The sequence below is a fragment of the Dasypus novemcinctus genome, chromosome 29 (genome assembly GCF_030445035.2).
Source record: "Dasypus novemcinctus isolate mDasNov1 chromosome 29, mDasNov1.1.hap2, whole genome shotgun sequence".
Classification (NCBI taxonomy): domain Eukaryota; kingdom Metazoa; phylum Chordata; class Mammalia; order Cingulata; family Dasypodidae; genus Dasypus; species Dasypus novemcinctus.
In genome coordinates this window covers 22,242,893-22,266,392 of record NC_080701.1, presented here as the reverse complement: position 1 = coordinate 22,266,392, position 23,500 = coordinate 22,242,893, and the positions used below count along the sequence as shown (strand labels likewise).

General features: G+C 36.1%; 1 protein-coding gene across 3 annotated transcripts in view; it reads right to left on the bottom strand.

The window, feature by feature from the left end:
- Positions 1-5,416: 5,416 nt before the first annotated feature.
- Positions 5,417-23,500, bottom strand: part of LOC101438304 (A disintegrin and metallopeptidase domain 3-like) — a 116,545-nt gene continuing 98,461 nt past the window's right edge. For 2 of the 3 annotated variants that reach the window (XM_058289867.2, XM_071212665.1), the window contains exons 17-21: positions 17,682-17,759; positions 14,213-14,327; positions 8,850-9,021; positions 6,990-7,040; positions 5,417-5,579 (exon numbers count right to left, since the gene is read on the bottom strand). In XM_058289867.2, the coding sequence (XP_058145850.1) occupies positions 6,992-7,040; positions 8,850-9,021; positions 14,213-14,327; positions 17,682-17,759 (414 nt within the window). In that variant the 3' untranslated portion in view covers positions 5,417-5,579; positions 6,990-6,991. Of the gene's footprint in view, positions 5,580-6,989; positions 7,041-8,849; positions 9,022-14,212; positions 14,328-17,681; positions 17,760-23,500 lie in introns of those variants that run through there. The other variant, XM_058289868.2, reaches the window with a different exon arrangement.

The window sequence follows — 23,500 nt, the reverse complement described above, 5'->3', positions numbered from 1 at the left end:
AACCAAACAGGTACCTTGATTGCAGCCTGTGAAATCCTAAGCAAAGGATTTAGCTATGACATGCCCAGATTCCTGACCTGCAGAAACTGAGATAATAAATGCATGTTGTTTTAAACTGTTGTTTGTGGTAATTTTTTACACAAAAATTTAAAAAACCAAATACACATCTTTTGTAAAAGTTATTTCTACTAATTTCACAATTTTTATCCTGTTGTAAATGGATTCCTTTTTAAATCAGTTTCCAGTTTTCTACTACTGGTCTATAGAAAACAATTTTTTTTTCTACATTAACTTGGATCTTGCAAACTTGATAAACACTTTTTTTTGTCTTTTTTTTTAATATTACATTCAAGAAATATGATGTCCCCACTTACCCCTCACTCCCCTCACCTCACTCCTCCCCCCATAGCAACAATCTCGTCCATCATCATGAGATATTCATTGCATTTGGTGAATACATCTCTGAGCACCGCTGCACCTCGTGGTCAGTGGTCCACATCATAGCCCACACTCTCCCCCGTTCCACCCAGTGGGCCATGGGAGGACATACAATGCCTGGTAACTGTCCCTGCAGCATCACCCAGGACAACTCCAAGTCCCAAAATTGCCTCCACATCTCATCTCTTCCTCTCATTCCCCACACCCCCCAACCACCATGGCCACTTTCTCCACACCAGTGCCACATTTTCTTTGATTACTACTCATTATAGTTCATGAATAGAATATCAGTAAGTCCACTCTAATCCATATTCTATTCCTCCATCCTGTGGACCTTGGAATGGTTGTGTCCACTCCACATTCCATAGGATTTTCTGTATCACAATCATTCGTTGCTTATAAATGAAAATAGTTGACTCGATTGTGATTTAATAGATAATTTTTTAGTAAATGTCATAGACTTTCTGAAGCAGCTAAAATTATACTGGACTGTATGAAGCCTTTTGTATTGGAAGCTCTCTACCGTTAAAAGGGAGGCACAACTTATGAAAGAACACAATGCCATCTGTGAAGTAGTCTTGCTAAAAAAGTAATCAAACCTTAAAGATGCCTATAGATCCAACCAGAAATTTAGAAATGCACTCAAGGGTGAGAGAAATATAAGCAATGAGATAATTTCCCTTAAAAGTCATAGGTTAAATTTGGGAGAGTATATGTGGAAGGCTGCCAGGGTGAATGAAAAGTTTTATTTCTAGACTTGGTGTAAAGACATTAAAAAATTATCGTTGGTGCCTCATCATCCTGCCCAACTTGGTCATAAAACTCCCTGTGAGTGACCATCCCAGCTAGCCCTGCTGAATGGCCCCTTGCCCTTTTACACAGCATAATTTACTGGCAATGCCTGTATCTCCATATGGCTTGAATGATAAGTGGCTGTCAACATCTTCAGATGGTCCTTGCCAATCTGCTTTCCATGTCATATAGTTTGAGACTCAATCTCCAGTATCCACAGGAAAGTCTTACCCCTCTCCTCTGGGTGACAAAGGCAAGATTTCAAGATCTACATGTGTTTCTTCCTTCCCAACCCACTATGGACCCTTGCAGGAACCTAGATTATGAAAACTCATTGGGCCCCCCCCCTTACCTTCATTCTCCCCTCTGCCACTCCAGGGCCTCCAAACTAACAAAGATGTCCTTTTATGCATTCTCAGCTGACTGACTAACTGTATGATATCCTCATCATTCAAAGAACATTCACATAACATCCAAAACTCCCATGTAGTGGGAACAAGGCCATTGAACTTTTACTAATTTATAAGGCTCCACATTTGCTTTCTGTATGTTTCCTCTATCTGGTCTGTAAGCAAATTGATTGAAAATAGGCAAACTGACGTGACTGCATATTGGAGAAATTATATCCTTTATCTGTATACGAAGCTAAAACACTTGCACTATTACAAAAATGACATCCAAATTTATATGGGCTATGAAAGGTGTACTAGTTTTCTATCGCTGCTGTTAAAAATGACTTAAAATTAAGTGGCTTCAAGCATCACAGTGTGTTATCTTACAATTTCTGTCGGTCAGAAATCTTGGTTAGGTAGGATAGTTTCTCTGCTTTGGGTTTTACGAAGCCTAAAGTCAAGGTGTTGGCTAGCTGGGCACCTCTCAGAAAGCTCTGGAGGAAAGAATTCTTCTACGTTCATTGAGATTATTTGCCAAATTGAGCTCCTGTGGCTGTGGGACAAGTCCCTGTTTCCTTGCAGGCTTTCAGAAGGGACTGACGTTTGCGCCTATGGGGTACCTGCATGCTTTTCCTGTTTTCCTCAGGTCCTCCTCAAGCAACGGTGAGTCATGTCCATCTCATACGTAGAATATGACTTCCCCTCCTACCTCACTGACTGACTGTCTTCTGCCTGCTTTTATGCTTTTAAGGGCTTGTATGATTGCATTGGGCCATCCTAGATAAGCCAGGATAATCTTCATATTTCAGCATCAGCTGATTAGTAATGATAGTTACTTCTGCAACATCCCTTCATAAGAGTGCCTAGATAAGTGTTTAAATAACTAGGGGATAGGAATTTGGGGGGATATCTTAAGAATACTGCCTACCATAAGTAGACCATTAATGTCTCCAACCCTGTTGGCACTTCTCAAAAAGGTCAAGATAATACTGTGCAAGTGTCATCCCTTGATATTTTGGGGGCATGATTGCTGTGGTGGGTCCTTGAGCAGCATATAAAGATACTGCCTCCCTGATCCTACCATAGTATATACTATCTCAGAATGCCTGTTGCTAGGTGTTTGACTTTACGTGAAACAGAGTGGCTCATGAATTTCACCAAGTTCTACAACCCAAGATGCCCAGAGTGACTTGGTCATATTTTATAGGAAAACCTATAAAGATAGGGAAAAAAGTGCCATTGAGATGACACCTGAGCGTCATCTCTCCATAAAGGAAAGAGCTGGCATCCTATCTCCTCACCTCTTACGAGGCACTGTTCCCTGACCACAGAGCAGCTACATGATTTATGGGTAGTTCTGGCACCCTCACCTCCAAATGGCAGACATACTAAACCCATCCTCTTGGTATAGACATGTGACATGTGAAGGAGCCTCGACAGAATTGTCGACAGAATTGAAGACAGAATTGAAGACAATACTCATGCATTTACCTGGACTCTAGAGTTACCATCTGGCCCGACCCTTACAGGGCTCTACTACTTGGCAGTGCCTAATAGATTACCCGATTGAGCAGGGTATAAAGATATAGCCTCCCTGATCCTACCATAGTATATACTATCTTAGAACGCCTGTTGCTAAGTGTTTGACTTTATTTGAAACAGAATGGCTCACGAATTTTACCAAGTTCTTCTACAACCCAAGATGCCCAGCCTGAATTTGGTCGTGTTTTATATGATCAGCTTCCCAGCCCAATTAAGACAAACTTCTGAATATGGTAACTGTACATTTATATTTTTTAAAGCTTCCTATGGTATTTTAATGCCCTGCAAGAATGGGAATTAATCATTTATACTCTAGTATGAAAAGTTTAATATGCCTAGCTCTTTTGTTTCTAGTGTATTCATTAAATTAGCTTCATTTTGATTTTTTTTCTTTTTTTTGCTGTATACTCTCTTTTCCTAAAATTCTTTCCCAAACTCTAAACTAGCAAATAACAGGCCATGTTTACATACACCCTCCACTATTGAGGGCACATTATTACAGTGTTCTTTGACTGAATCCAGTGACAACATTATCTTCCTTTTCCACACAATGGAATCATTAAGAGAATATCAGAAGCATACAAATTGGAGAAACTCTGGTAATGGTGCCTCTCGGGCTTTTCATATCAACGCTATTTGACCTTTTATTTAGCGTGATAACATAGGTCATGTATTTAAATGTTTGTGCTGGAATTCTGTTTTCTGTTTAACATCTTTGTTACTTTTCTCATTTAAATTATGGCTTAAAGCTCTTTTACATGAGATATTAACTATTTCGTAAGTGATCCAGTCATGTTTTTACTATGACAGTAGTTGATAGCAAATGATTTTAGCCATATTACCAACAAGAATTATGTGGAAACTATGCTCAAAATGGTTCTAATATTAGAACATGTAAAAATGTTCTAGTAGAGGGCTATAGAGAAAGGAGTAAAGAGAGAGAAATCATTAATAAACTTAATATAGTATACATACACAAATGATGGTTCAGGAGGAAAGAGTCCCACATGTAAATATAGAGATAGGCCACTCTACAATGAGATAGTTTTCTAGCAAAGTAGTTAGTTCAGTACCTGAATTAGCCAACTTTCAATGAAATTTGTAGGTGTATGTACACACACACACATAATTTTAGAGCTTGTGTGGAGTAAGAATCACCATAATAGAGAGGAGGAGATAATGATAAAAGTAATTATTGATAAACCTGCAAACTGGGAAGTGAATGACAAGAGATTATATTCATGGCTACTGTCAATATTTTGTTGTATATTCATCTGAATTTATAATAAATACCTCTTGATTTATTCCAAAAGTGAAATTTTACCAAAATAATGGAATAGTAATACAAAAAAACAAGGATACACTTTCCAATTGCTTGACTCTAACTTCTCTACGTTTTGCAGTCAAGTTTGAAAAATATTCATACAATGGCCATTCCTTGTCCACTTCTACATCTAATAAACAATGTCCTTCTTCCAAATCCCTTCTCATTTTTAATGGCATTTTCTTTTCTGTCCTAGTCCACCAGCTCGTAAGAGTCATTGCACATACATGTGTAGGGGACCTGGTGGAGACCCTGGACCTGTGAGACTTTAATCCCTGACTCAGGAGCATCTTTGTTTTTTGCATGAAGATCCTGTAAGTCCTACTCAATATTCCAAGTAGGCTGATGGTTTCCTAATCCAGATATAATGCTTTGCAATATGTGGAAGTACATGCATTTTGGTAAGATAGAAAATGGGGACACGGGGAACTGAGACAAGAAAATCTTACTCACATAACCTCAGCTGCACTGCAAAGTGAGCAGCAAGTTCAGGCTCCCCGAAGGGCAAGGGTAGATTCCAGAGGTCAGCATATATGGGACCAAAGATGCATCACTTGGACCCAGAACAGGTATTTTCGACCAGGAATTCTGTTTGAGCAGATCTTCTAAGACAGGATAGAGGATGGTGACGATTTGGTGTCTCTTGAGCTGTACATAAGTGCAGATACATTTTCCACTCAATATCCCAAAGCCTGGAACGGGTAGGACAGGGGGATCTTGAACTTGTCGAGAGGTGTGGCTGTTGGTTTCCTCTCTTCAGATGAAGAAATTAGCACGGCCGTGGGCATCTGAGGGCAGGCAGCAGCAGAAAACTATGGAACGTTTTCAGTTGGGATGTAACAGCTTCCAGGGTTAAGAAGAGGTAAAGCTGCTTATTTCTAACTAATAGAACATGGCAGGTAGAGGAATCAAAAAACAGAAGCTTGCATACTTTCGCTCATTGCATTTATTTTGGTTTGTGATATTGAAAACTTTAAGCCATAAAAAAAGAGAAAAGTTGTTTTTGTTATTCACAGATCAGGTCAGTTAAATGATGATTTTCTTGGTTATATCCTTTCTCCAACCTATGGCTTTTTGACGTTGCTTAGTTACTGTAGTAAAAGAAATACAAAAAAATAGAAAGGGTAATTTCAATGTTTACTAAAAGCTGCTGCAGGTATAGCAATTCAACAGTATAACTAAGATAACTAAGACACTGACTGCTTTTACAGTCTACGCCTGTACCCCTTGAATCTGTAAACCTGTTTACTTTTCCTTTTATCCTTTTTTTATTTCATAAAAGATCAGGAATAATTTGCGATAACCTTGTTAAAAGGAAATATTTTAAATTTGTGTTTCTACATGTTTCATTTACATAATCTCTGAATATTACGTAGGTAAAGGAAGATCACCAGGAAGGAAACAGAGATGAAATGAACAGTAAGAAATGATGAAAAAGGCAAACATGGTTACATTATCTATGGAGAAAATAGACTTCCAAAATCTACTATCATTTCCAACAGGTGTTCCACATATACTCCCAATAACATGTTCAAAACCAAACTCAATCTTCTCTCCCTTCAACCTCATCACCCTAACACCTAACCAGCTCTTACCCCATTATTCTAAATGCCATTGTCAAAAGGTGCCATGATCCCAGCAGCGATAGTGCCAGGGTTGCATAGTTTCTAAGAGTTTATATTCTGGAATCTGATTGCTCTAAATTAAACTCCAAATCTAATTCTATAAACATGGAAATTATTTCAATTCCCCATGTCTGTTTCCTTATTTCAAAAATAAGGATAACAATATCCATGGACGATTAATGAGTAAGAAATGTAACTGTGGGGAGACAATCTGCATAAGTCTACCAATTAGAACCTGGCACACAGTAAGTAGTTAGGAAACATCATAAGATTTTGAAATAATTACTAAAACAAAAGAAGTAGAAATTTGAAATTATTAGTGAAAGTATCAGTTAAATGAGGGGGACAGAATACATGACTGTTTATGAATATTTTAAAGAAAATACATAAAAGTTTTTAATAATTTCTTATTATTACAATAATGTTGATTAATAAATCTCTGGCTAATATTAACATTAAACATTACAAAATTAATATAAAATCATTAGCATGAAGTTATCATATCTGAGTTATCATATGAAATTAACAAACAGAAGTCAGGATAATGACACAAAGGAATAACATCTTTCTCATACTGAGATATTGTTAAAAATAAAAACCAATTTGGGGCTCGAGCAGTTAAGCACCTGCTTCCCTCATGGGAGGTCCCAGGTTCAGTTCCCGCTACCTCCTAAAAACAAAACAAACAACAAGCAAATAAACGAAAAAAAACAACTCAGGCCAGTCGATGTGGCTCAGTGGTTGAGAGCCAACTTCTGCACACGAGGTCAGGGTTCAATCCCTGGCCCAAGTTCCTCAAAAAAAAAAAAAAAAAAAAAAAAACCATCACCAATTTGATGAATTATATAATTTTGTCAACAGATTCCTTCAATTCACCTTTAGTTGTATGACATGTTGGTATAGCTTTGGCTGTCCTCTGATATAGATCTGTATAAAAGAGATAGCATTGATTTAAGGATAGGAAACATTGTAATAATGAGAATAAACAAGAAAAAAAAAAAGCCACAGTTGTGCTAACTATTCAATTAATAAGGTACCAGTATCCACTTTACTTTCCATAGCTCACTCAGAGATCAGATATTCTGTTTCATAATGTTGTTCTAAATTTTAAAGAGCTTAAGCAAATTTTTGGATTTTAGATGAAAAATCCATCCATTATTTTCCTCTATCTTATCTATATGAAGATGGAATCATATCTTAATATCTGACAGCTGAGAGCTGATAATGGTAAAGAAGATAATTTGAATGCAAATCTTCAAATTCCTGGAATTTTATTTCTATAATTATATATCTCTCAAATATCTATGTAAATAAGTAATGATTTGGATTATAATTTACATGTATTCTTCCTTAATTAGGCATTTACATCCTTCAGCTACATTTAGTTAGTTTGTGGTACTTATACAGTCTCCATTTTCCCATTAGAATTGCTCTTAGACACACTTTGTGAAGAGGAGGGTCCTGGTGCCCACCTTATACTACATGGCTTCAACCCCTTGGCCACAGATCATATGAGGCTTGAACATGTGATTCAGGAGTTTTAACTCCAGAGCACTGGCTAGATTCAGGTGCATTTGCACAGCTATTTTCTGTTGTCTCTTGAGAATACGAACTAAGAGGCTTGGACTGTGGAGACATTATTGGTATTTTATTCAGAAATAAACGCAGAATAGTAATGAGGTAAGTATGCTTGGCTGTGGGCAAGCAGAAGAAATCATTGTCTGAAGAGAATGGACATAGACAAGAAGAGATGATGAGAATCACAAAGCTTATAAAGTTTGAAAGGAATGACCCCAGATCCTGACCATCTGATTCATCATGGTGAACCCTTTTGTTCTTCAGCTCTATTTCAGAAATAAATGGGCAATATCAATTAACTTTAAAGTGAGGAGTATTTTCTGTGTTTTCCTCTTCATTTTTTTTTTTAAAGATTTATTTATTTAATTCCCCCCACCCCCCGGTTTTCTGTTCTCTGTGTCTATTTTGCTGGATCTTGTTTCTTTGTCCGCTTCTGTTGTCGTCAGCGGCACAGGAAGTGTGGGCGGCGCCATTCCTGGGCAGGCTGCACTTTCTTTCGCGCTGGGCGGCTCTCCTTACGGGCGCACTCCTTGCGCGTGGGGCTCCCCTATGCGGGGACACCCCTGCGTGGCAGGGCGCTCCTTGCCCGCATCAGCACTGCGCGTGGGCCAGCTCCACACGGGTCAAGGAGGCCCGGGGTTTGAACCGCGGACCTCCCATGTGGTAGACGGACGGACCTCCCATGTGGTAGACGGACGCCCTAACCACTGGGCCAAGTCCACCGCCCCTCTTCATTCTTTGACATCTTCTATTTTCTGACCTTCTACAGATTCGATTCACGAATTTTGTTTATGTCTATTTGTCTATTCACGAATTCATTTACTTAACACAACTGAATGTTAATGCAAGGAAAATGTGGGTTTAGGGGATTTAGAGAGAATATCCTAAAACAATTTAGTCAATGTCAATATGGAATTCTTTGTGAAAGGCACTAAGGATTTAACTGAGCAGCTTTGCTTGCTCTCGGGCTTATAGGAACATGAAGGGTAAATTGCCTGAAATCTGAAATAAATTAGTATATATTGAGACATTGAGACTTACTATTTCTAAACATCAATCCAATCCATGCAAGACTCTGGAGTTGTAATATTCCAAATAACCTTTGGATTTTTCTTTTACTGCATTTTAATACTAAGAATTAAAAATAATGTGACTTACCCTTCACTTACTGTTCCTATTCTGTTCCATAATCCCTTCACTTTATTCCATTTTAGAGCAATAATCCCAGTTAAAATGAGGAAAGGTAGAAAAATGTAGAAACTGATCAAAAGGCCATTGTTTTGAGCAGCACGTCGTCGTCTTGGTCTTACAGGCAAATACAAACCATTTTCTACAAAACATTGAGTATCTTTTAACTTTTTCAAAAATGATACTCAAAGCTTACTAGTAATGTGTATTTTAAAGTTTGTAATTTAAATAATATAATCATGGAATGAATAAAGTTGAATTTAAAAGTGTTTTCCAATTTTCTGTGGCTATACCCCAAAGTTAATTTTGCATTTTATGTCAATTCAAAACACTTATACATATATAACATAGACATAATTCTATTTGTAATATTTATATATAAACTATATATTTCATATTTATTTATGTGATATATTCTGGTCTGTCTACCACATTCCATTCTAAGAACTGTTACTTACAACACATTTTTATTATCTGGTAATGGATTCTTCAGTTTTAAACATAGAGCAAAAAATAAATCTTTTTTTAAAAAGGTTTATTTCATGAAAATTTATTGACATATTTGGTAGCTAATATGATACTGTTCTAATTTTCATTATATTAATATGGTATATTTATTATATTAATTAGAAATACAGATTCCTGTGGGTATTATATGGATTTATACAACTATTAAGAGCTAGAGAGAAAACAAAAATCTGAGAATTTTTGTCCAAATTAAACAGAAGAAAAATATCAGATACTTGAAATAAAAAATTAATAAATTAAGCTATCAGAATTGAAATCAAAATAATCATTTTTATATTAAATCAATTTAATGCCCTCATAAAGATGAGGAATCTGTAACTTTAAAAAACACACACATGCACACATGCTCACCCCATTCTACCTACGGACAATTTTCCTGATCTTAGCACAGAGAATTGCAGATCTAGGCAAAGTGCGGCATTCCCGCTGATTTGAGGAGCTAGAAATCAGGGTTGGGGGTAGCTGAAATGGCTGGAATCCAGAGGGTGGAGCTTTAGTGCAAAAACAACTTCACAGGTTAGTGGCCCCAGAGGTGCAATACTGAAGAAGAAGAAAGCTGAGGACTGGGACTATCCAACATCAAGCTACAATAATCAGGACTGTGTGTTATTGGTAAAATAATAGATATCATTATATCATGGGCCATAAAAAAGTTGCAAGTAATTCAGAACAGCAATTACGGAGAGTATGCTCTCTAAACAAAACAAATTATAAACTACGAATCAATCACAAAAGTACAATAAGAAAAATTTCCCAATATATCCAAATTATGATACTTGTTTTTAAATAGCTAGAGGATCAAGGAAAGAAATCACTCTAGCAGTTAGAAAAATAAGTAGTAAATTACAATTAAAATTCTAGTGTTCGATAAGTGTTTAAGAAGTATTTAAAGTTCAAAATATTTTTAAATAAAATTGTTTAACTTCAGTGTTCTTAGTTTCTAAAATAAAAACTAGAAAAAGGAGGGCAAGTTAATCAGAGTAGTGAAGAAAATAATAAGAGATGAAAGAAGAAATTCTTGTAATAGTAAATAGATAACAGAGAAATGAAATAAGCAATAGAAAAAAGTTACCTGTAACAAAACTTGACTCTCTTAAAAGATGTGTTAAATTCATAAATTCATATTAACACACACACACTCATAGAGACAAATGCACCATTTGGGGTAGATGTGGAGAAAGAACAAAAGAAAGGAAAAAAACTACCGATATTAAGAATTAAACAAGGGTAATCACTACCAACCCAACAAATAGCAAGAAGACATAATTTTAAAAAATTTTTAAAGAGAATTTGAATAGTATTATATCTTTCAAGAAATTAGCTCTACTTTTAAAACTTTGTTGCAAAGAAAACTGTAGGTCCATACCAGTTTTACTGATGAATTCTACCATTTTTTAAGGAAGAATTAATACAAAATGTTTCAGATAATAGAGGAAGAGAACTCATTCCCCAAACTGTTTTATGAAACCAGCATTTCCTGTCTCCCAAATATGACAAGGACATTTCAAGGGAAAATTTTACAGATAAATATGTTCTTTGGGTATATTATAAAAAACAGAATATCATACATTAAATTCAGAGATTTACCAAAGGCATCATATAACCATACCGGATATGGGTCCTACCAGAAATTCAGTGTTGTTTAAACATTCATAAGGCAGTTACTGTAATTCACTACTTTAGCAGGATAAAGAGAAAAAATCATACAGTCATCTCCACAGATGGAAAAAAGAATTTATTACAACATCGGTTTAATAAAAAAGTCCCTCAGAAAATTATGAATAGCATAAAAACCTTCAATCTGATAAAGTTGATCTACAAAAGCAATATGTAATGTCATAATTAATAGTGAAATACTGAACAAGTCCCCCTCAATTCTGGGATAAGGCAAACATCCATTTTTACCATTTGTGTTCAACATTTTACAGGAAGTCTAGCTATTGCAATGAGACCAGAAAACAAACAGTAAAGCTAGATAGAAAAATTAGGAAGTGAAACTGTATTTATTTACAAATGACAGGACTGTATCTATAGAGAATCCAAAGTATTAAAACTAATATTTTATGTTGTTGGGGGGGGGGAGAGGGGGGGTGGGGGGTGGTTGAATGGGACCTCACATATATATTTTTAATGTAATATTATTACAAAGTCAATAAAAAATAAAAAAATTTAAAAAAAAACTAATATTTTAATTTACCAAATCTGCATGACATAAAATTAAATTCATACTAATAAAAATATGGAAAATAAACAAAATATAGTAGCATTAGAAATCTTCAGATATCTAGGATTAAATACAATGGAACTTTTCCTATTCTGCTTTATTGTTACCTAAAAATCATTGCTTGATGAAATTAAAGAACACAAATAAATGTAGGGATATACCATATTCAAAATAGACAATATTTTTAGGAAGTCACTGCTCTCAAATTAATGGATAAATTAAATAGGAGCCCAATAAATTTACTTCTATATAAACAACTGCAAAAGTTTCAAATGCCTCCACAGGTGAATTCTACTAAATCAAAGGAATATGTAACACCACTCTTATACTGCACAGTATTCCAGAGTTCAGGACACAAGCATAACTTTGAGAACAAAACCCAACAAGGATGTTCCAAGAAATTAAAGATCCACATCAATCTTTATATCCACACACAGAAAGGAAAAAGCATTAAAACCAAATGTGATTTGTTCTGGGATTGCAAGGGTACTTTATTAATATTCAAATATTCAGAATATTAGTGAATGCTTGTTACATTATTACATTATGATATTCAAAAATCAATATATTAGTCAAATAAATGGTAAAAGTCACCATTTTGATGGAGGTAGAAAAATTTTATTATAGGCAACATCGACTTACCATTAAAATAAAACTCCTACCAAAGCGAAAAATATTTACAGCAGACATGATATTTAATGATGACTGAAAACTATCTTCCTGAAAACATTTGGGAAATTGACAAAAATGGCAATAATTGTATCAGTTTTGCAGTATAATACCTGTGTGTGACCTGCAAACTTTTAAGTTATGAGCATTGCTAGATATTCAAATTAAGTATAGTTTGTGACAGTAGAGATTTCTGAGCTAAAACTGATGTTTCTGAACTAAAACAGTATATCTGAATCAGCCTTATATCATTTGCAAGTTGAAGGATGCAATGTAGTCAAGTGAGTCTAGATTTATTCTAAAAATAAACATTAACCTATACTGAACATAGTTTTCCAGATTCAAACTCCCTGACTGTTCCTAATTATCATGATCTAGAAGGTTTAGCCCTTTCATTTCCCATAATTGTGTCTGCTGAATTAACTTTATGCCAGTAATATGAGTTTTATCAAACTTAATTCATCCAATTGCCAGAACCTAGTATTCAATTATTTTTTCACCCTTAAATTTTTCTGGCATCAACTACTTCTAAAAAACCCAAAACTTGCAAGAGCAAGGCAACGCATTACACCAATCTTCCAGAAATATATTTTGTACTTAACCTTCACCTTTTTAGCTGCTTTCCTCTGTGCTATTGAATTGACTTATTAATATATCTGGTTACTTTGATACACAATTGCTTACTAGGCACATTAGCAAATAAAATCGATATCTCCACGCATTGATTGATCATGCAATTCTAATTTTTTAAAAAGGCGTTTAGTAAATACGAATACATTATATTTATTCATGAATTTTTATGGAATTTTCATGGTAGATTTGTTTCTTGTTTCCCTCGTACTGATATGTTTTTCTTTAAAGATGCAACTCAAATATGGACTATCACAATGTGTAATATACATGGAATAAATGTACTATATAATAAATATAATACACATAAATATAATAAAACTATCACCTTTTCTATAATTTAACCAAAACGAGTTAGAAATTTCTACTTCATAAATAGAAATGTTCTGGATACCAAGGTTAAAAATAAGGGAAGTCCATTTAAAATATTTACTCCTAGCTTAGAATTAAAAGCATACAACAATTTTTTATTGTCAAAAAATATTTTATTGATCTAGAGATGCACTGTCAGTAGCCACTAGTCACATGTGGCACTTTAAGTCTAAATGCATTAATTAAAATAAAAAAGGAACAGAGAGAGTCTACAACTACAAGCAAGATAGTCCCATCCATCTGCCCCATGGGATCTAAGCCCCCTCTCAATTGGAGGTAAACTGGGCATCATCATTCCAGAATCCTCAGGATTGGGGAATGAATAATGGACTAGAGTAGACTTACTGGTATTCTACTATAGACTTACTGTCATTCTTGCAAGGGGAGAACTTTTATCAGTGATGTGGAGGCAGTGGCCACAGGAGGTTCTGAGGGGAGGGAGAGGGAAAAACAGGTGTATTACGGGGGCATTTTCTGGACATTGAAATTGTCCTGAATGACCTTGCAATGGATACAGGCCATTATATGTCTTGCCTTAACCTACAGAATTGTGTGGAAGAGAGTGTAAACTATAATGTAATCTATAATCCACGCTTAGTGGCAATGCTTCAATATGTGTTCATTGATTAAAACACATGCACCACACTTAATGAAGGATGTTGATGTGGGAAAGTGTGGGAGGGGTAGGGAGTGCAGCATATGGGAATCCCCTACACTTTTTATGTAACATTTATGTAATCTAAAAAAATTTGTAATGCATTAATAAAAAAATAATAAAATAAATTTGAAAATTCAGTTCTTACTAGAACTACCCACATGTTATATGCTCAATAGCCACATGAGGCTTGTGGTTACCAAAGTACTATGAAGAAAGAAGGCTCTATTGGAACACACTGATCTAGACACTAACCTGATAATATCCAAAATCCATCATCTATACTTCCTCCTGGTGATGATGGTGTTGACTCACAAGCTGGAGGAGCATATCCAACATCACAATGACAATGATTGAAATTATTGCAAACCTAAAATAAGAATGAAATAAGAAGTAAAGCCATTTGCTATACAACATAACAAGTGCGTTATTTGTGATTTTTAAGCAAAATGAATTCTTAAAATGAATGTTATTTGGTATTTTATGTCATTATTATTTTAATTTAGAAAATGATTTTTAAAATACCAAATAATAAAAAATGTCCAAGCAATATCTTTCAAACATAATAGAAATTGCCATTTCCTGCCTTTCATTCTTGCATTTTTAAATAAACAACATTCTTGAAAATTGAAATGCCTTATACTAGAAAGTTATAGAAATTGTGAAATTATAAAATAGTGGGATTTGTAAAATTTTTATGAATTAAGTTAGATTAAAAAATAGGTGATAGAACAAACTTTCACAAAAAATGAAAAAAAAGGTGGTGCTCACTTAATCAGATACCAATATTTAGATACTAGTCTAGAAATATGTATAAATGTGATATGATAGTTGAATAGAAAGAAGGACCAGTATCAGAAAAGACAATCCGGAATTTTGGCCCCTTATATAAAATTGCCAAATGAATTAAAGGTAAAATAAAAGAAGATCATACAATATTTGTCTTTATGCATCTGGCTTATTTCACTCAATACAATATTGGTAGCACAGCTTTGGGAACAGAATTAACAGCTCTGATATATTAAAAGGGGAATTGTTAGGTTTATACCTGGTAATAGAATTTTGAAATATAAAATAAATTTTTTAAAATCTATGGATTTTAATGGTAAGTTAAACCATGGACTATAGTTAATAGAAAAATTTTATAAATGTCCTTTCATCAGTTGTAGCAAATGTACCTCACCACTGTCAGGGTTTAATAATAGAGCGATATATGGGAATCTGTATTTTATGCATAATTGCTCTGTAAACCTACAACTTTCTAATAAAAAAATAGAAAAATTAAAAAAGAAAGAAATGCTAAAAGGACATATAAGTGATGTGAGGTGAATTTTTAATATGTGACCTCTAGACAGCCTGCATTTTTTTCTTAATTACTGTATAAAATATGAAGGATCAATACTGCAGAAGAAGCTAACAATAAATTTAAAGCCAAATGTATGTTTCGAAAAACTTAAAATATTTACAAAATTTCTACAACAAGCAGGTAACTTCGCAATGGATGAACAGGAGTTGTCCTGGATGGTGCTTCACGGTCAATTACGGGATATTGTAGATCCCCCCAGAGCCCACTGGATGGAACGTGGGAGAGTGTGGGCTATGATGTGGACCATTGACTATGGGGTGCAGTGATGCTCAGCGATGTACTTACCAGGTGCAATGGATGTGTCATGATGATGGGAGAGAGTGTTGCTATGGGGGGAGTGGGGGTTGGGGGTGGTGGGGTTGAATGGGACCTCATATTTTTTGAATGTAATATTTTAAAAAATAATAATAATAATAAAATAAAATAAATTAAAATAAAAGAAATGCAAGTAGACAATATAACCACAATACATAAGAACTATTTCATTATTTATCAAATAAATATAAATTTTAAATGGATTAGATTGTGGGAAGATGGCATCCAATTAGGCAGGCAAGGTTCAGCTCCCTTGCAAAAAAAAAAAAAAAAGGAGAATGAGCCAAAAGTTGTCCAAGGGACCTGCTTTGGGGGTCAGCAGACCAGGACAGTGCTACACAACTCCCAGGAGGGTGAGGGACAGAGAGAGGAAGAATTTGAAACAACAAACTGTGAATTACTGAAAACTCCCAGGAGCCCACTGAGAGGGGAACAGATGTCTTCCTCCCTGTCAGCTGTTACAGAGGAAAAGGGAGGTGGAGTCAGGAGGGTTTCCTCAGTGAATTCAGCCAGTGGATTCAGCTTTGAATCTCGGCTTTGGCCAGACCAAAACAAAGAAAATGGAGAGAGAGATAACTCCATGGAAAGTGCTCCAATGAGCACCATCTCCTGAGCAGTTTGGAAATTGAGTGGAGAAAATCTGCCCTTCTACTCTGCTCTTCTATTTGAACCCATAATTAGTACTAGAGTTGGTAGGTGTACATCCAAGAGATTTAATCTTTGGGCTGTCCATATGCCAGCTGGGTCTTGAATCGCAATGGAGTTGCAGTTCATTGGTCTCACCCAGGACAACTAACAAGGAGGTAATGATGGACAACTACCATACCAAGGAACTGAAAGAGTCTACAACAGCAAGCAAGGGAGTCCCATCCATCAGCCCTAATGGATCAAAGCCCCCTCTCAATTAGAGGTGAAGAGGACATCACCATCCCAGTATTCTCAGGACTGGGGAATGAACTATGGACTAAAATAGACTTACTGGTATTCTACTATAGACTTGTGATTCTAGCAATGGAAGTAATTAAATCATTGATGTGGAGGCTGTGGCCACTGGAGTTTCCGAAGGCAGGGAGAGGGAAAAATAGTTGTAATATGGGGCATTTTTAGGACTTGGGAATTGTCCTGAATGACATTGCTATGACAGATACAGGCCATTATGTGTCTTGCCATAACCTACAGAATTGGGTGGGAGAGAGTGTAAACTACAACGTAAATTTTAATCCATGCTTAGTGGCAATGCTCCAAAATGTGTTCATCAATTGTAATGAACGTACCATTCTAATGAAGGATGCTGTTACTGTGGAAAACTGTGGGAGGTGTAGGAAGCAGGGCATATGAGAATCCCCTATATTTTTTATGTAATATTTATGTAACCTAAGTATCTTTAAAAAAATAGGTGTAATATGGTAGCATTTTAGGGACATTGAAATTGTCCTGAATGACATTGCAGTGACAGATACAGGCCATTATATATCTTGTCATAACCTACAAAAATGTGTGGGAGAGAGTTTAAACTATAATGGAAACTACAATCCACAATTAGTGGCAATGTTCCAATATGTGTTCTTCAATTGTAACAAATGTACCACACTAATGAAGGACGTTGTTAATGTGGGAAAGTTTGGGAGGGGGAGGGAAGGGGGCATATGGGAATAATCCCCTACACTTTTTATGTAACATTTATGTAATCTAAGTATCTTTTAAATAAATAAATAAATAAAATGAAAATTTTGTTAGACATTTAAAGAATGGTAAAACAAGAAATATAAGGGGGAAAAAAACCTGCCCTTGGGTCTCTCTGTTCTCTGTGTTCTGAGAGAAATATGAATATGGATAAAATTGCATAATTAGAAATATAAACTTATGGGTTCTATAAAAATCTGGTTATACAAAATTTATGTACATATATATAAATACTGGAATCAGATTACCTTAGGTAACTGCTATTTTCCAAAAGAAACAGTCCCATCAAATAATTCTGAACCTCATTTTTATCCTGGAAAATGTTACTTACATTCAAAAGCATAGTTAATGGTTACATACCCCATGTCCACTGCAGTTTGCCGATGGGGAGCAATCTATACGCTGTGGTCTGTTTATACATCTTCCATTTAAACAATACTAAAATGATAAAACAACAACAAAACCAAGTCTGAATCTGGTACAAAACTAATATGCACAAGATAAATACATAGAACATAAACCCGGATTTCAAGAGGTCTACTAATACTAATATAAATGAATTTGAGGTTAATATGAAAATGGTATAGGTTTTTACTTTATAAAATATAAAATTTTGAGAATAATATACTGTTTTTCCCTGAGGGAGTAAAAGTATGTGTTTATTGCTACTAATTGGAATGAGAATGAAACAAGCCAACATGCGCTGACCATTTGTAATGAGCTAGGAGCTGTTTTAATGTATTGTGCTTCTCTAATATATATTTATATTGACCCTTTGGGGGAGTTATTTGTATCTTCATTTTATATTTGATGAAAATTAAAACTACACCACTAGCTGCTGAAGAGCAACTTTTCAATGCAAGAACTACTTTAGTCACAGAATACAATGGTCAATACTAAATACTAATGTTCCCGCTATATTTGTGGGGTTTTTTTTTTGTCTTTATATATTTTTTAATATTACATTCAAAAAATATGATGTCCCCATATACCCCCCACCCCCTTCACCCCACTACTCCCCCCATAGCAACATTCTCCATCATCATCACGAGACATTCATTGCATTTGGTGAATACATCTCTGAGCATCGCTGCACATCATGGTCAATGGTCCACATCATAGCCCACACTATCCCACGTTCCATCCAGTGGGCCATGGGAGGACCTATAATGTCCAGTAACCGTCCATGCAGCACCACCCAGGACAACTCCAAGTCCCGCAAACACCCCCACATCTCATCTCTTCCTCCCACTCCCTATCCCCAGCAGCCACCATGGCCACTTTCTCCACACTAATGCCACATTTTCTTCAATTACTAATCACAATAGTTCATGAATAGAATATCAGTAAGTCCACTCTAATCCATATTCTATGCCTCCTTCCTGTGGACCTTGGATTGGTTGTGCCCATTCCACATCTATGTCAAGAGGAGGCTTAGATTCCACATGGATGCTGGATGCAATCCTCCTGCTTTCAGTTGTAGGCACCCTTGGCTCCATGTTGTGGTGGTTGACCTTCTTCAACTACATGTTAGCTGAGTGGGGTAAGTCCAATAAACCAGAGTGTAGGAGCTGAAGTCTGTTGAGGCTCAGGACCTGGCTATCATATGGTCAGTCCAGAGATTCATTTCCCCTGGGTATATATTAAACCCCAGCATCAACTACAATTCTGGTAAAGTAACAGGAAAGGCTTGTGAAAAGAGATCACATCTGAGTCCAGCTCCATCACACAGAAACACCAACTCCAAAGAAGGGCCAACTGACATGGCACTGAACTCCATCTGCCATGACAATAAAACCTGTGGATCTCTATAGCCCTCAGAAGAACCAATACCTTGGGTTTTATCTACTTTATCTGTCTCTGGGACTCTGCTCAGGTGTGCATAAGGGCAACCCATTTGATAACCTCCCAGCTCTTTTTTAGAGACTTATAGCCATATAAACTCATTTGTCCTTTCCATTTCCCCCCTTGGTTTAGGTCAAAAAGCATTTTTAAATCCTGTTATTATATGTAGACAGAGATATTCTGCTGGTCCAAGTTGAACCTTTTATTCAAGGTCATTTTCTAGTTACATCATCCCTCGGCACTAGGGAGGATCATCCCAGGGAGTCATGTCCCACGCTGGGGGGAAGGCAACGAATTGAAATGCTGAGTTTGGCTTTGAAACTGGCCACATTTGAGCAACACAAAGGCTCTCAGGAGGTAACTCTTAGGCACATTGCTGCTCTAGGCCTTGTTCTTATTTCAGGTGCACAGACTCACAAGCATAGTCATTAGTATCAGGGGCTCATTGTTGGACCTTCATTCTTTTTTGGTCTTTGCCATTGCACTTGGGGGATTGTTGCTGTTCCTTTAGGGACTGTGATAGAGCTCCCCAGGCTAGGGACTCAGCACTCCCTCAGTTGTTGTTTTTAATTGTTTCCACTATGAAAATATCCAAACATTTTTGTGTACCCTGGATATATGCCCTGGAGAACTCCCTGCCAACTATGTGTCCCCTGTCCATAACATCCCACACCAGTATTCCTCCACTGCCATTGTTGAATCTCTCTGTGATCCAAAACTTCCTGAAAAGTGAAGCCCAATATATTGCCAGGTTCCTTTAATAGTAAAATGGAATATAGTGATGAACTTAAAGGTTAGATATAGAAAACATATTAATTTGGAAAAATTCTACATCCTATCTTTTTCTTTTCTTTTTTCTAATTATTAAGCTTATCTTCACAAGAGTTTTAGATCACAGTAACTCATATATACAATATACAGTACTCCCACATATCCAACATAAAACCTTTTCCCTTCCACAGCAATAATCTTTTAACATATTCATACCATATTTACTGAAACTGATGTACAGATATTGAGACAATTGCTTTCAAACAAGGTAACATTTGTGTTTACATTGTAGTTTATATTTTAGACTATACAATTTTCTAAATTTTTAGTTATCTTATGTTTTACATTATGATTTACATTTTAGCCTATCAGCCCCTATATATTTTTGGTGTAATCTTACATGCCTTATATCCATCCTTGGGTACTCTTGTGAAACACTTCTATTACCCACGCAGTTACATTGGTTCCATCTATTCAATACCTATTTCCCCCTCCCCTTAGGGCCCACAGTGGCAGTCAATCTTCATTTTTTGAAGAGCCATGTTCAGAGATACTTGCGACAGTGTTGAGGGCTTGACATTCTCAACTGCCCTAATGCCCTGGGAGCCACCATTTCTCTTGAGAGATACAGTTACCTCTATTTGATGGCATCAGTCCTCCCCAGGATGTGGGTATACCTTCACTCTCATTATATGGGTCTCTACCCAATGATATAACCCACTATGGCAAAATGAGCATTCACATATTCCCTAGGAGTCTGTCCTGCATCAGATTATCCCCTTTAAGTATCTTAAACAGGTAACTTTCCTTATTATATTTTTGAAAAGGTTTTCTCAGCATAATACTCTCAACGAACACCTGACAATCTCCTATGTTCATATGTTGCCCCACTCTCCCCCCAATTTCTTGGGCAATATTACCCATCCTCCCATCCCTAGCCCCCCTCAAGCCCACAAAGCCCCACCCAAAGGTAACCCTATGCCCCCATTTTATCCCTTCCTTACACATACTTACCTCCAGCTTATCATAGATTTCACCTATGTAGATGTCAGCTTACATCCTTCCTGTACCCCTCGATTTCCTTTAAGCCTATCATCCAGTCTCTAGCTCTCTGAGGCAGTTTGGTTTACTTATTTCGTATCATTGAGGTCATGTAGTATTTGTCCTTCAATGCCTGGCTTGCTTCACTCAACATAAGGTTCTCAAGATTCATCCATGTTATCACGTGTGTTTGTAGTGTATTTGTTCTTAAAGCCAAGTAGTATTCCATTGTATGTATATACCACATTTTATTTATCCATTCATCTGTTGATGGGCATTTGGGTTGATTCCAACTTTTGGCGATAGTGAACAATGTTGCTATGAACATTGATGTGCATATATCGGTTTGTGTCCTTGTTTTCAGTTCTGCTGGGTATATACCCAGCAGTGGAATTGCTGGGTCATATGGCACATCTATGGTTAGTTTTTTGAGAAACCGCCAAACTGTCCTCCAGAATGGTTGGATCCTTCTGCATTCCCACCAGCAGTGGATGAGTGGTCCCATTCCTCCACATCCTCTTCAGCACTTGGTAGTCTTCTGTTTTTTTCATAGCTGCCAATCTTATGGGAGTAAGATGGTATCTCATTGTAGTTTTGATTTGCATTTCCCTGATAGCTAGAGTTTGGAGCATTTTTTTCATGTGCTTATTAGCCATTTGTATTTCTTCTTTGGAGAAGTGTCTGTTTAAACCTTTTTCCCATTTTTTAAATGGGTTGTTTATCTTTTTATTTTCCAGGTATAGGAGTTCTTTATATATGCAAATTGTAAGTCTCCTATCCAATATATGTTTACCAAATATTTTCTCCCATTGTGTAGGCTCAATTTTCACTTTCTTGACAAACTCCTTTAAGGTGCAGAAGGCTTTAATTTTGAGGAGGTCCCATTTATCTATTTGTTCTTTTGCTGCTCGTGCTTTTGGTGTGAAGTTCATGAAGCCATTTCCTATTACAAGGTCTTGTATATGCTTCCCTACACTGCTTTCCAAAGTCTGTATGGTCTTGGCTCTTATATTTACGTCTTTGATCCATCTTGAGTTGATTTTTGTATAAGGTGTGAGGTGGTAATCCTCTTTCATTCTTTTACATATGGATATCCAGTTCTCCAGGCACCATTTGTTGAATAGGCCATTCTCTCCCAGTTGAGAGGGTTGGGTGGCTTTATCTAATATTATATGGCTATATATGAGGATCTATATCAGAACTCTCAATTCAGTTCCATTGGTCTGTGTGTCTCTCCTTATGCCAATACCATGCTGTTTTCACTACTGTAGCTTTTTAGTATGTTTTGAAGTCGGGTAGTGTGATTCTTCCAACTTCATTTTTCTTTTTCAATATGTCTTCGGCTATTCGGGGCCTCTTCCCTTTCCAAATACATTTCATAGTTAGTTTTTCTAGTTCCTTAAAGAATGCTGTGTTGATTTTTATTGGGATTGCATTGAATGTCTGCATCAGTTTTGGTAGGATAGACATCTTAATAATATTTAGTCTTCCTATCCATGAACAGGGAATATTCTCCCATTTATTTAGGTCTTCTCTGATTTCCTTGAACAAACTTGTGTAGTTCTCTGTGTATAAGTTTTTTACATCTTTACATCCTAGGTATTTGATTTTTTAATTTACTATTGTAAATGGTATTTGTTTCTTGATTGCCTCCTGAGCTTGCTCATTATAGGTGTACAGAAATGCGATGGATTTTTGCGCATTGATCTTACAACCTGCGACTTTACTAAACTCATTTATGAGTTCTAGAAGCTTTGTTGTAGACCTCTCAGGGTTTTCTATGTATAGGATCATGTCATCTACAAATAATGAGATTTTTACTTCTTCTTTTCCAATTTGAATGCCTTTTATATCTGGTTCTTGCTTCAGTGCTTGAGCAAGTACTTCTAAGACAATGTTAAATAGAAGGGGAGAGAGTGGGCATCCTTGTCTTGTTGCTGAATTTAGAGGGAAGGATTTTAGAGTTCACCATTGTAAACGATGTTGGCTGTGGGCTTTTCATATATACTCTTTATCATGTTCAAAAAATTTCCTTGTATTCCAATCTTTTAGAGTGTTTTTATCAAGAAAGTGTGCTGTATTTTGTCAAATGCTTTTTCTGCATCTATAGATATAAGCATGTGAATTTTTTCCTTCAACCTGTTTATATGGTGTATTACATTGATTGATTTTCTTATGTTGAACCATCCTTGCATACCCAGAATGAATCCCACTTTGTTGTGGTGTATAATTCTTATAATGTGTTGTGGAATACGGTTAGCACGTATTTTGTTGAGGACTTTTGCATGTAGGTTCATTAGCGAAATTGGTCTGTAATTTTCCTTTCTTGTGGTGTCTTTGTTTGGCTTTGGTACTAGGGTAATGTTGGCATCATAGAATAAGTTTGGTAATATTCCTTCTGTTTCGATTTTTTGGAAGAGTTTCAGCAGGATTGGTGTTAGTTCTTTCCGGAATGTTTTGTAGAATTCACCTGTGAAGCCGTCTGGCCCTGGGCTCTTCTTAGTCGGGAGGTTTTTAATGAC